The 12,925-nt window shown below is 37.4% G+C and overlaps 1 protein-coding gene across 1 annotated transcript in view; it reads left to right on the forward strand.

Moving 5' to 3' along the window:
- LOC139712457 (ceramide synthase 6-like) overlaps window positions 1-11,566 on the forward strand; it is a 50,005-nt gene extending 38,439 nt beyond the window's left edge. Inside the window, exons 5-8 of the mRNA XM_071624274.1 lie at window positions 6,309-6,437; window positions 7,605-7,711; window positions 9,155-9,311; window positions 10,437-11,566. Of these exons, the coding sequence (XP_071480375.1) occupies window positions 6,309-6,437; window positions 7,605-7,711; window positions 9,155-9,311; window positions 10,437-10,583 (540 nt within the window). The 3' untranslated portion in view covers window positions 10,584-11,566. The remainder of the gene's footprint in view (window positions 1-6,308; window positions 6,438-7,604; window positions 7,712-9,154; window positions 9,312-10,436) is intronic.
- Window positions 11,567-12,925: the final 1,359 nt, after the last annotated feature.

Raw genomic sequence — 12,925 nt, forward strand, 5'->3', positions numbered from 1 at the left:
CTTCATATTGGGAAGCTTGCGGAGAAGACTGGGACACCAATCAATAATATTGATCAGGGAAAAAAAAGAAAATGACTGTGCAGTTAAATAGAGCCAGTAGGTCATCACAGAGAAAATGCCAATACTGGCAGTGTGTGCATCACTCCGTTGCCAACAAGAGTGTTAGCATAGCCCGCAGGTTGATGCAGGTACCTGCACATATGTTTGGATTACATTGCTTGAAAGAGAGAACATATAGATTACATTGCTTTAAAGAAAGAACTCATTATTTGATCTATTTCCAAGGGTTATTTTTATGTTCCATTCATATCTCTTATCAAAAAAAATGGAGAATAATACAGAAAATTGTTTTTGATAATTTTCAGATGTATTATTAAGTAGTTATCAAATCCCCATGATAGGGTGTATTGTAGAAATGTCACCTTTATACTCATGATATGTCATATTTAAGGGAACATATTAGGGGTGTATTACAATTGTACCTTTAATAGAGGGTGAGAAAATCTGGTATAAAGGTTAACAATAAGCAGATGAAAATAATATGAGCACTTCAACTGCTGCCAAAGTGGTGCAGAGTTTGGACTATTTGATACATACTACCCACAAAATGTCGTCAGTAGGAGAAATTTTTTTAAGGTATCAGGTAGAAGTTGTAAAAGAGTGTCATTATCTCTAAATGCCTATGGCCGTTTGCAACACTTGGCAATTACCATTTACGCCAGTGAACAAATATAGCGCTCAATGTGAACTGTACAAGGGCATGCTTCACACATGTAGTGTGCACGCTCCAGGTACGTACATCATTACACACTCTCCTGTGTGAAACATACCTTCATAGCAGTATACAGTTGTGCCTTGGTATGTTTTAACATAGCTTTGTTGGTATGATGAGATCATTGTTCATGTCTTTTGAAAACGTACCCTGTGCCCTGTATTACACCTCTTCAATACCTATATTATTGTAAACTCTGATAGTAGTAACTGTGAGTAGGTGGTAGGTATCTCATTGATTTCCTGCCATATTCATATGGAAATTAAATATACAGCCAAACTTCAAAAAGTCTCAAAGTAGCAGTCATTAAGATTTCCTCTAGATTTTGTTTTTATTCTCTGTAGAACATTAAAGGACAAGTTCACCTTCATAAACATAAGGATTGAGAAAATGCAACAATATCAGTAGAACACATCAGTGAAAGTTTGAGGAAAATCGGACAATCGATGCAAAAGTTATGAATTTTTTAAATTTTTGTGTTGGAACCGCTGGATGAGGAGACTACTTCAGCTTGTGAGTCATATGCGTACAACAGTATAAAGAAAATGTAAAAGAAAATTCAACATATTTTCACTTTTTTTGCATAATAAAAGAGCACTTGACTTGCCTCTTTCTAAAGGCAGGGGGAATGATATTACCCATAACATTTGTCGGTAAGGAGTCAGGGGAATGTGTACTTTTTTCAAAAGATGGAATTTTGTGAAATTCTCTTTATATTTTCCTTATATTGTTGTACGCATGTGACATCTAAGTTATTCATGCGTTGCAGTAGTCTTCTCATCCAGCGGGTACTGCACAAAAACTTCAAAAATTCATAACTTTTGAACCGATGGTCTGATTTTCCTCAAACTTTCAATGATGTGTTCTACTAATGTTGCTACATTCTCTCAATCCTTATGTTTATAAAGGTGAACTTGTCCTTTAAGATATTTTCTATTGTGAACCTCTTCTCAAATCAAGAGTGCCCAACTTTGAAGGTTCTGGAATAGTGTACTCAAGAAACATTTGACTTTGAAACAGTGTGGGTCCACACTTCATGAATAGCTTCTGCTGAAGTTCAAAATGTGTACATGTATCTCACGCTGAGTTTCTTCAGTTTAAGTTTCATTGAATCAGAACCCACACCCTATGCTATTTATAAAACTTATTTATTCATGTTTGTTATGTCTGAAGTCATAAAATACTCATCTTCAAGACATTAATATTTCTCTCTCACAACTTCCTTAAACTCTCTTGCCATAGTCATACTAACAAAACACTGGAAAGTTTATGTTCACAAAGTTGGAGATCTTGAAGTTTTGCCAATTATGATTTTGAACTCCCTGGAAACTTCCTGCCAAACTTCTCGCGAAACTTCTCACTCAAAGCTACCAGTAGGGAAGTTTCCGGACGCCCGTCAGTCATCTTGTAGTTTAGACAGTCTGAATGCTTGAAGCTGAAACGTTGCACAGTTTGTCACATGGCCAGTCCACCACCTGTTTATGGGCAGTGCCCCAGAAGCGCATGCCCATAAATGGAAATGTACACACGTATACAAAATAAGTGCGCATTGCTGCATTACAATCATTCGCTATCAGGCGGCAAGTACTTTCTTCTTTGTTGCGCATGCCCTCCGTTGACCATAACTTTAAAAACTAAAACTTCAAGAAGTTTGGCTACCAAGGTGTAGACAGACAAGCTCACTTCTAGAAATTTCTCGAAGTTATGTCTGTAATGTTATGCCAGTATGACCACAGCTTAAAGGCCTGTCTTTGATGATGGTGGTAATGTTAGTGTCATTTAACCATACAAGTGTGGAGATGGTAGCCCTTGATTGGAACATAGCCAGTCCCCTGTTTTGACCCAGCGCAGACCAAATTTGAAGAGTTTAAATGTGGTGTATTGTAACAAGGTCATAGCGGAAGCACAGTTAGCATTCATACAATGCAAGGAATTCAATCTTTGTTTCTTTTTTTCCCCTCTCCCTTCTCTCTCACAACTTCCAGCTTTGAGTGCTGGCATGTCATTGTGTATTGAGCTTGTAAGTACACGGACACCTGAAAACCCCTGTTATATTTAGGAAAAAAAAAAAATCTGATTCACTGGTGAGTGCGGTATGTAGCATTGTGAAATTGCATTATCTGTTGACTGTGCCCCATTCTGAATCAATTGAAATTCTCAGTGCTGATTGTTGTTAAACACACAAATAAGGGATTTCAGCATAGGTGCAATGTACTATAATGAGTCAGAAATCACCAGTCTTTGCCACATACTTAAAATGATTATTTGAATTTTGGAACACCTTACAGAAGCTTGGCATGTTTTGTTTTGTTTGTTTGTTTGTTTTTTTTTTTTTTGTAGTAGTAGTAGTACTGTAGTAGTAGAAAGGATAGGGCTATAATGATATGTTTTGAAAGTGTGTAAACTGGTAGCTGTAATCTTTTAGGAGGAAATTACATATATTTCAGAATGCCTATTGTACAATGTACATGTATCTATAAGAGTTCTCACATTGTGTGGATGTTTTAGCTGTTGATTGGAAAAGGGGTTTCTACGCCAACTGATTTTCTGCACTGTCATTGTAGCTTCACTAGTAGGAGCTTGTTATTCTATTTGCTCAGTACACGTAACTGTCTCACTATTTTGTTAGAGTTGTTTCTTTCTTTCAGCCATACTGAAACATTAAGACATACAGGCTTGCAGCAATACTACCAAAGGAAAGGATTGCATACAGTTATTGTGATGATGACAATGATGATAAGATTTACAGTAGATTATAACGCCAGTAATGGATGATGATTTGGGGCATTGTGCAAAATAACGACAGAACATTGTACAGCTGTATGTCAATTTGCAGGCCTCATTCATGATGATCTATCTTACCCGACTAAGATTCTGAACCAAGGCTGCATTTATCTATTATTATCAAAATGCATTTGCAAACACTTTTCGGATTGCATTTCTCAAGTTTTTGCATTTATCAACTCTGTTGTGAGTGGCCTTGTCACTGTGCAGAGGGCATTGTGCAATCTGATCCAAGGAGCGGAGATGTGTTCTGAGCTACAACACATTTCAAAAAGGACTGCGTTTAACACTCTACAGAAACGTGTTTCTGTATCAAACATGTTGGCGATTGCACTTTTTGGGGGCATTTCAAAAACGTGTTTCTAACCCCATAAAGCAAAACAGCTATGCGTTTATAATCAAGTGCTTTAAACTCCCTGAAGGTTGTTTGGAATCTGTGATTCTGCACCACAAATGAGTTGATAAACACACCCTAAGATATGAATGGAATCTTTCTTTCTCTCTCTCTCTCTCTCTCTCTCTCTCTCTCTAAATACCTGTCCTTACTAAATACTCCTTAACAAGTATTTCATTTGGGTAACTGTTCTGCGCTTTGGATTTAAGTGGCTTCTCAGTGCACTTCCCCCCTCCCCTTTTCCCTCCTTTTTAATAGAGAGAAATCCATTGCATTTTCTTTGTACAGTAGCCCACATTGACCAAAGAATGTGCCTCTCTGAAACCAATAACCAGTGAATCATTACAATGCTGTACATAATGTGATTGGATGCATACACCATACAACTGGTTTTGATCCATTCTTGTGAATAAGGGGATTTGAAAAGCTGTCGGAATTGTAATTGTTAGGATCATGTCATGTTTGATTAGCATGTGGACAATTTTGTTTTTTTTTTTTGGGGGGGGGGGGGCTTTCAAATGCACATTCAATAAATTGAGGTATAATGCATTATTCTTAACACTTTAGATCTGTGTAGTGCATGGATGTGCAGTTCTGCTACAATTATGCGATTGTGTGAGCAAATTGGGTACACACTACAGTGGAAATGCTTTTGTTTGACCGAGTATTTGCATACGTGCATGGTTCTGTTAGTGATTATACCTCCCACCTAGGAGACAATGCAGTATACTTGTATGTGCATTCATGTTTATGAGCTGGGCAATATTGGAGCCTGTTGTTAGTTTCAAATATCAGTTGTCTCATGACATTTTATAATGAAAATAAAACCACTTCAAAATATCTGTCATACAGACATGATTCATACCACAGGTTGATTATACTCGGAGAGAAATTGAAAGTAAAATTTGAAGTATTTGCGGTACGTATGTACCTTATTTTCACTGACAGCCACCCACTCTGTATTCAAAGAAGAAAAAGACTATGTAGACAAATACATGTAGTTGTAGGTTACTGCACTACTCTTCTCAGCTCTATGCCATTTTAAAAGGCTTCTGTACTGCGTACTAAAAATATTACTGATCATTTTGTGGACAATATCCTAAAACCCAGCTGTAAAGAGCCTCAGGGGTTGTATGTTTTTCTTGAGGGGCAGTGGCATTCTCAATAAAGAACTAAAAAATACATCTCCAAACAAAACATGCCTTTTGTCTACATATTACCTCAGACGTTGCCAGGCAACTGCCTGCACCCTCCAAAGAAAAGCCAAGATAGAATGGTCTTCTTGAAAGTACAAATTGTTGTTGGATTGATTGATTTATCGTCTCTAACCTCCACTAGTCAGTAACTGGAAGTTGCAAGTTCAAACACTTGCTTACTGTACACTGACTGATATGAATTTTGTTTCTTGGTCTTGTAACCATTCCACATTATGCACTACTTACCTTTCACCTGACAGTTGCAATGGCAGGCGAATTCCAGAAGTTTCACAGTCTCCTGAAGAGCAAATGCTTTTTCTTAAAAGTCGATTCTCCATTTCCACTCTGAAATCATTTATCACTCAAATGTTTCACTTCTTAGATTCTCATCAAAAGTGCATTGTACCCTGCTTTTGGGGTTGCTTGTTTTTACACCTCACTCCTTTAATTTGCGTTGGGCTCATCGATGTGCTGTTGATTATGTTTGGACTGGAGAAAAAAAAATGAATAAACTTGAACTTGAAACAATAGAACAAGAAACCTAGGGTGTATTTTAGGGGATGTTTTGTCCATATTGGATCTGGATATCCTATTAAATGAACCTGTTTTATGTTGTTGGTGTCTGGTGACTCTGTACAGAGATGCTGTATGTTTTAGTAATTTTTCTTCTTTTTTTTTTTTGGACCAATACCATCAAGCCTGGTATGATGCACCAGTGAGTCTCATATTACATTGGGTGTTTCAGAATTATATCAGATGATAACCCTTTCAAAGGTAAACCTGGTATGTATACTGTATATTGTGTGGTGTTTTTCTTGTGACTGTGTGGTGTTTTTCCTTCTTATTGTTAAGCATCTGTACAGCAATGCAAAATATATGTAATGCCAAAGGGTATTAAAATTTGTAAATTCATTTCGTTGTTGTTGTCTTAATGTTTTTAATAGATGATACACACTCTGAAAATTGATCTTGAAGCTCTGTGTCAGCACGGATGTGGGGTTAGTTCTTACGAACACCTCATTGATTTATTTAGAGATGGGTTCATAACAAGCTCTCGCCGGTTAAAACCAGATTGTACTTCAAGAATTTCAAATTTGTTTGCAATTGTATCAAATGATCTAACATCTCTATTTGATTTTTTCTGTTTCTAATCCCTCTACAGGACTTCATTCCTCAATCCATCCACCACTTCACCACACTCCTGCTCATCAGCTTCTCCTGGACATGCAACTTTACCAGAATCGGATGCATTGTCATGGTAACGCATGATGTGGCAGACATCTTCCTAGAGGTGAGAGTATTATGTCTTCTTTAACCCCATACTCCCCCCCCCCCAAAAAAAAAAAAAACACACACACACACACCCACACACACAAAAGAAGTGTCATGTAGGACATTGCCCCTCTCCCCCTCTCCCCCCCCCCCCTGCAAAAAATAAAAATAAAATAAAATAAATAAAAATAATAATGAATTAAAAAATAATAGTAAAAATAAAAATAAATTGAAAAATAATAGTAAAAATAAGAATTAAATTTGATTTAATTAAAAGAAATATAATGAATAAATAAATAATTGCCACTTGCCTGTATGGCCATTTTGGCAAGAGCATTGAGCAAGCAGCCAACTGTTTTACCTGATCAACAATGACTTTTAGTTGCCATGGGCAAGTGAGTTAATATTACCCAGCAGTAGAGTATAGCATACAGACTGTATTTCACTTCAATGAGATTGATACTGATTCAAATAAAATCTTATGCTGTGACAATACATGATGCTGCTTTCCTTATAGTGATGACATTAATGAGTATTAAATTATTCCACATGAATGAGGTACTCAAAGTTCAGTGCATCATAGTACATAGCCATGTTGTATGTTAGAGATGTAAGACAGATGATGCATTACAAAACAAATGCATAGAAGAAGGAAAAATGGAAGTGAAGAGATAAGACAAAATGTATATAAGAATCATTTGCTAGTTTGAATAGATGTGATTAAAGTGACTGTACAGTTCTGGCTGAGGTGAGGATTTAACTTTTAACGTTTTACGAGATATTCAGAAACCACTCTATGAGATGTCAAAGAGCATGCATGCAATTCTAAGGGGAATCAAAAGTTTATTTGATGAAAATCTGTTATGAAATGGCTGAGATATCCAAAAACAAGGTGAAACAAAGAGATCCTAATAAAAGGCGTGGCCTGTCACCTTTTATTATTATCACTTTTTGGGATATGTCAGACATTTGAAAACCAATTTTCATCAAATAAATGTTGAATCCTTCTTAAAAATACATACTCTTTCATATTTCATAAGAGGTGTCTCATTATCTCACGTAGGAATGTTGTAAACCTGAATCCTCACCTCAACCAGTAGTGTACAGTCCCTGTAAGTGTTGGATTGGAAAGTTTAGAAAATTATGAATGTGAGTGGGAGTCCTTTTTCTTTCTGATTTTGTGCAGTGTGCAAAGATGTGCAACTATGCCAAGCTTCACACCCCCGCCAACACCATGTTTGGTATCTTCACTGTGGCCTTCTTCGTCTCCCGCATCATCTTTCTGCCTTTCTGGTGAGTCGCGGGATTGACCCCCAGCAACGACACCCGTGTCCTCAGTATAGGCTGTCTTTATATGCTGGTTTCATAGACCTTGCAGCAGGTATTGGTTTTATTACCTCCGCCAAGGGAGGAGGTTATGTTTTCATTACCGTTGGTTTGTTTGTTAGTTAGTTTGTTAGTTTGTTCGTTTGTTTTTCTGTGTGCAAAATAACTCAAAAAGTTGTGCACGGATTTGGATGAAACTTGCAGGGAAGGTTGAGAATGACACGAGGAACAGATGATTAAATTTTGGTAGTGATCCAGAAATGTTTATGGATTTTTTTGAAGGATTTTCAATATTTTGGCAGGCAGGGTCAATGAACTTGGGAGTTCAAGCTGCGCATTTTTGAGGTTTTCATACGCGCACTAAAGTGCATGCTCTAGTTTCTGCTAGGGCGAGGCGCGCCGTGCAGCTGAGGGTTTATTACGTAACAAAGGCTTCTGTATTGGGAAATCAGGCGATTTTTTTCAGCATGCATACGTATAGGTGGAAATCACTGATCTCTATGGAAGAGCAAGATCATTGGTGGAAAGTAGAGCTGCTTGGCGGAGGTCTGCGCTCTGAGTGTTTTTCTAGTTAGTAAATTGATCTGATGTCATCTGCAGAGCTGGTATTGAATGCTGTCTGAGAGAATGGAAAAAAGTGCACATCACTGAGTATTGTTGGTACATTTGTAGTATACTGTGTAACCCAGCAACTCTTCAAAGTTTTAGTTAATCCCTGTTCAAAGCATTATTTACCCTTTGCAGGTGAAACAAAAATCCAGCTTTAGCGCTTCAAAATATGTAGTTCTAAATGTGAGTGAGGGATAAAAACAATGTAAAATGTTCATCAGGATGATCAGTGTGAAGTATTGTTTTATACACAAAATGTGAACAATAGTTATAATAGAATTGTTTCTAGAATAAACTATCTACAGTTATGGTTTGTTTAGAAAAATAGTGATGTCTCCTTTAAGTTAGGCTTTATTGCAAAATTTTTATATGGTGGATGTTTTGTGATACAACTGACCTACATATATGCATCAAATGTGATGACTAGAGCATTTTATAAATCACTGCTCCCAATGGTAAACAGTACCTTTAATGCAGACCTGTGAAATCAAGCTCTGCTATCCTGGATCATTGTACATTTGTAGCTCTGACTAGAAGAATACGAAGGAGGGGGAAGAAAAAGGAGATTGAAGAAGAAGAAGGAAAGAAGGAGGGGCAGAGGATATAAGGGAAGAAAAGGAGAGAAGGATGGGAGGGAAGAACAAACGTAATGGTGTGAGTTTAAGGAAGAGCGAACAAGAAGATGCTACAGAAGTTATTAGATTATTAGACTGTGATCAAGGATAACTTCAAAGATGAAGCACATTGTTTGCGATCCCTTTACACATGCCATTTGACCTTTGACCTTCCTATACCCACCAGGGTGATCTACAGCTCCACAGTCCACTGCATGTCCATCATGGGCCCTTTCCCTGCCTACTACCTCTTCAATGGACTGCTAGTCACTCTGCTGGGCCTCCACTGCTACTGGTTCTATCTCATTGTCTCCATGGCATACAAGGCCTTGTGGCATGGCAAGGTAAGAGGGGCCCACGCCCTGCATTGGGTTTCACTCACATCTCAAAACCACTGTGGTCTTGGGGGCCATGTTTGTGGCCTTTTGCCCCCTTTTGGTAGTAAAGTTATTATAGTAAAAAGAATATACAATGGTATATATCAAAAGCTTTCTGGCTTCTCAATACCCAAAAGAGAGCTTATATCCTGAGTGAGCGATTAAGTTATGAAAATGAAAGATCAAAAACTATTATCCATTAAAAGTGGAAAAATCCACTCGCTGTTCAAGCTAATTCTCAAAATTGAATTAAAGGGGAAATCCACCCTGAAACTCAATTTGTGTATAAAATACAGTGTAGAAGCAGAAAAAAATGGAGAAATGGGACAGTGAAAAATTGATCAAACTCTGATAAAAAAACTGAGAAATCATGGATGTCATCATGGACCTGTTTTCTATATAAATAGCCACTGTTATCATCATCATCAACCTGAATTTCAGAAAAAAAAAAAAAAAACATTTTGTGCCTCACATGAAGTTGTTATTTAGTCACAAATCTATTTAGCAATAATAAATTTCCAGAGGAATGGGCATAATTGTTGCAGAATTATTGGGAAAAAAGATTGATGTAATATTTTGATGTGCACGCCACTTGTAGATTTGTGAAGTGATGAGCTGGTTTGCATAATTGTGAATGACGTCACTGCTTTGAGGAACAAGTTATTTGAGCATGCCATAATTTTTCTTTGCATGTAAGTGTGTGGGTGTTTGTGTGCGTGTACAAAATGAAACTCTTCTCTAACAACCCTGGAACCTGGATATGAAGAGGTCGGATATGACAAATCAATTATTACAGGGATTTTACAGGTCCAAATGCTCTATATTTCCTTGTTTTTGCACTATGATATAGTGAGAGACCTTATATAACAAACTACAACTGTCATGAGTTTCATTTAGGTTTTCTTTCAGTCATTACGAGGTTCTCTTGTGTTTGCTCAGCTGTATTCTTCTCATTTAAGCCAAAATGAAAGCAAAGTGGAGTTATCCTTTAATGTAAGGAGGATATGGTCAGTGGAATGCAGATGACATTGCTAAATATTAAACTTTGTGTTTTCCTGTCTCATTTCCTGTGCGATCTCAACGCACCCCCAGCTGGAAAAGGACGCCAGGAGTGATGTTGACGAGAGCATGTCAGATTCAGACGCCCTGCAGGAAGAGAACGGCATCAACAACCACAACACCAAGTACACCCACAATGCCTACTCCAGCTCCAAAGCTGCTGCAAACAACCACCACTAGAGGGCGCTCCTCCACCCACCTCATCCATCCAGGCAAATCTCTGAACGTTCGAACCCTACGTGAAACAAAGAATTTTTCTACTCCCGAGAGAGCATTATTCACACATCATGCATTCGATCATACCACCTCAAGTGCGCGAAACACCCGTTTGTCTTTGAATTGCACGCGGTCAAGATTCGAAGGAATACGAAAGTGTCCTCAAGAAGTTTCACTGTATTCCATACAATGTTCTCCCACCGAGTAGGACAAGTGTGAGTCCTTTGGGCTCATTCTCAGTTCATGGCACTCAAGCCACGGGAAAGAATTTATTTGCCTCGCGGTAGTGTAACGTGTTCAGGAAGAGGAATCATCACCATTGATATGATGATGTATTAAAGGTGAATTATGAATTTGACTGAATCTTTCAACCCCTATTCCCATTTTTATAGTGATTTATACATCAGTCCAAGCATCTTGAATATAGCTGCTTTATAGTTTGCTCATGTATTCCGTAAGTAACTCACATGCTTTTTGTCCAAAATTGTTCATTTGCGTGATACTGCTATGCCTTTCCATGCAAGGATTAGTGATGCTGAGCTTTCAAAACATTAAAATATGAAGTGATTTTTTTTTTAAGGATGATATTCGAGTGCTGTCATTATTCTTAGAAATAGAATTACCAAGGAGGTAAGCTTGAGTCAACAATGTGTCAAGGGTCCCTCAGTCTTGCGGATGGTCAGCTGATGATGGCCATCATATGACGCTGACCATCCCAACTCTATGTGTGCTATGACCATTCAGCTATAAAATGTTGGCCCATGGAAAAATGGACATCTTTTGAGAGTTCGGGAGCATTTCACTGCAGTGCTTAATTTTTCAAACTGAAAGGTATTCAGATAGCATTTTGTTTGTGGTTGTTGCAACATAATGAGGGTTTTATTGATCTTTGATTCCTGGTCTTCAATTGCACTGTGATGCATGAGGTAGTGGTCTACTTTCACTTTTTTTTTAAACAAGGTCTCTATCCATAGGTGACAGTTTTGGGACAGCAGAGAAATATTCTAAATCATAAACAACACTGCCTTTTTATGTTTTGTTTTATTTTCAGTTCAAAAACAAAGAAAGGGAATTGCCCCATATACATATTATGTAGGATGCCACTATCTGCTTCAGGTGCCTTCCTGCTGTCTCTTATTAAAGAGAGAAATGTTGCATTTCTTCAGATGGAAATTTTTATCACAAATATCAATCTAATGTTTTCATGACAGTGGGTAAAAAAAGTCTCACTCTTTATTTTTTTTTCAGAGACACTTGGACTTTGCAATGTAGTCGACTTTATACCAAAAAGGACATACATTGTATATCTCAAGGATGTACATTGTATATCTCTTGAATACCTGAGTATCCTGGTGACATTAAGTACTATAATATTCACATTTTTGTCCTGCATGTTTTGTTTTGTTTTCACTACCAGCTGTCACATACTTTACATTCCTGAGATGTCTCTTTCCAAGGTCCACCTATAAATCATACATTCTCTGTTTATCATGATTTTGTCCTTAAAAAAAAAAAAAAAAATCCACACAAAAAAAAAAGAAACTGCTTGTTGCCACATAATACACAAATATAAGTATCTGCAAATTTGGTATTTCCTACCCCTGAAATAATATCTGTTTTGATACAATTCTTGTGGAGGTTGCACTAGACAATATTGTCTAATATAAGAAAGCATTATTATCTATATAAGTATGATATGTAATTGGGTCAAATTCTACTTGTTCATTTGAAGGAGTATCAAAACACAATGAGTTTTAACACAAACCTAGGCTTACCTGACAGATCACAGGCTGTCGTTGGCCATTGACCAGGAGCATATGCTGTGCTGACTTTATTTGGTATTTAATTTCTGACGATTGATAGCTTGTTGCTTGGATTGGAATTGAAAAAAAAAGGGGGAGGAATATATGTGTTTTTTGGATGTATTTTTGAATGGGTGATTTCTGTGTCCAATTCAAACATTATTTAAGAATGGGATGAGTTTTGAGAATTCCACCAGAAATGATTACTGGCACAGGTGTCAAAAGAGAGATATATACAGTACTGAGTATAAAGAACTATGCCTTACATTCATGTCTTAAGTCTCAGGAGAGATGTATGGGAGGAAATGGGAACCATCCAAATGTAGGATGGGATGGTACAATTTCAAATGGAGTTGACAATAAGTTCATGTACACATACCAGATGTTTTCTACATGCTTTCATTCTTGTTGGTTATTGCACTTGTGGATTGGTGATGATTTGCATTGACACCTTGAAATATGTTCTGCAGTTGCACCACAATTGGTGTGAAACCCAGTGGAAAA

The sequence above is a fragment of the Diadema antillarum genome, unplaced genomic scaffold (assembly GCF_040938485.1).
Source record: "Diadema antillarum isolate AM-2024a unplaced genomic scaffold, OU_Dant_1.0 seq00001808_RagTag, whole genome shotgun sequence".
NCBI classification, from domain to species: Eukaryota; Metazoa; Echinodermata; class Echinoidea; order Diadematoida; family Diadematidae; genus Diadema; species Diadema antillarum.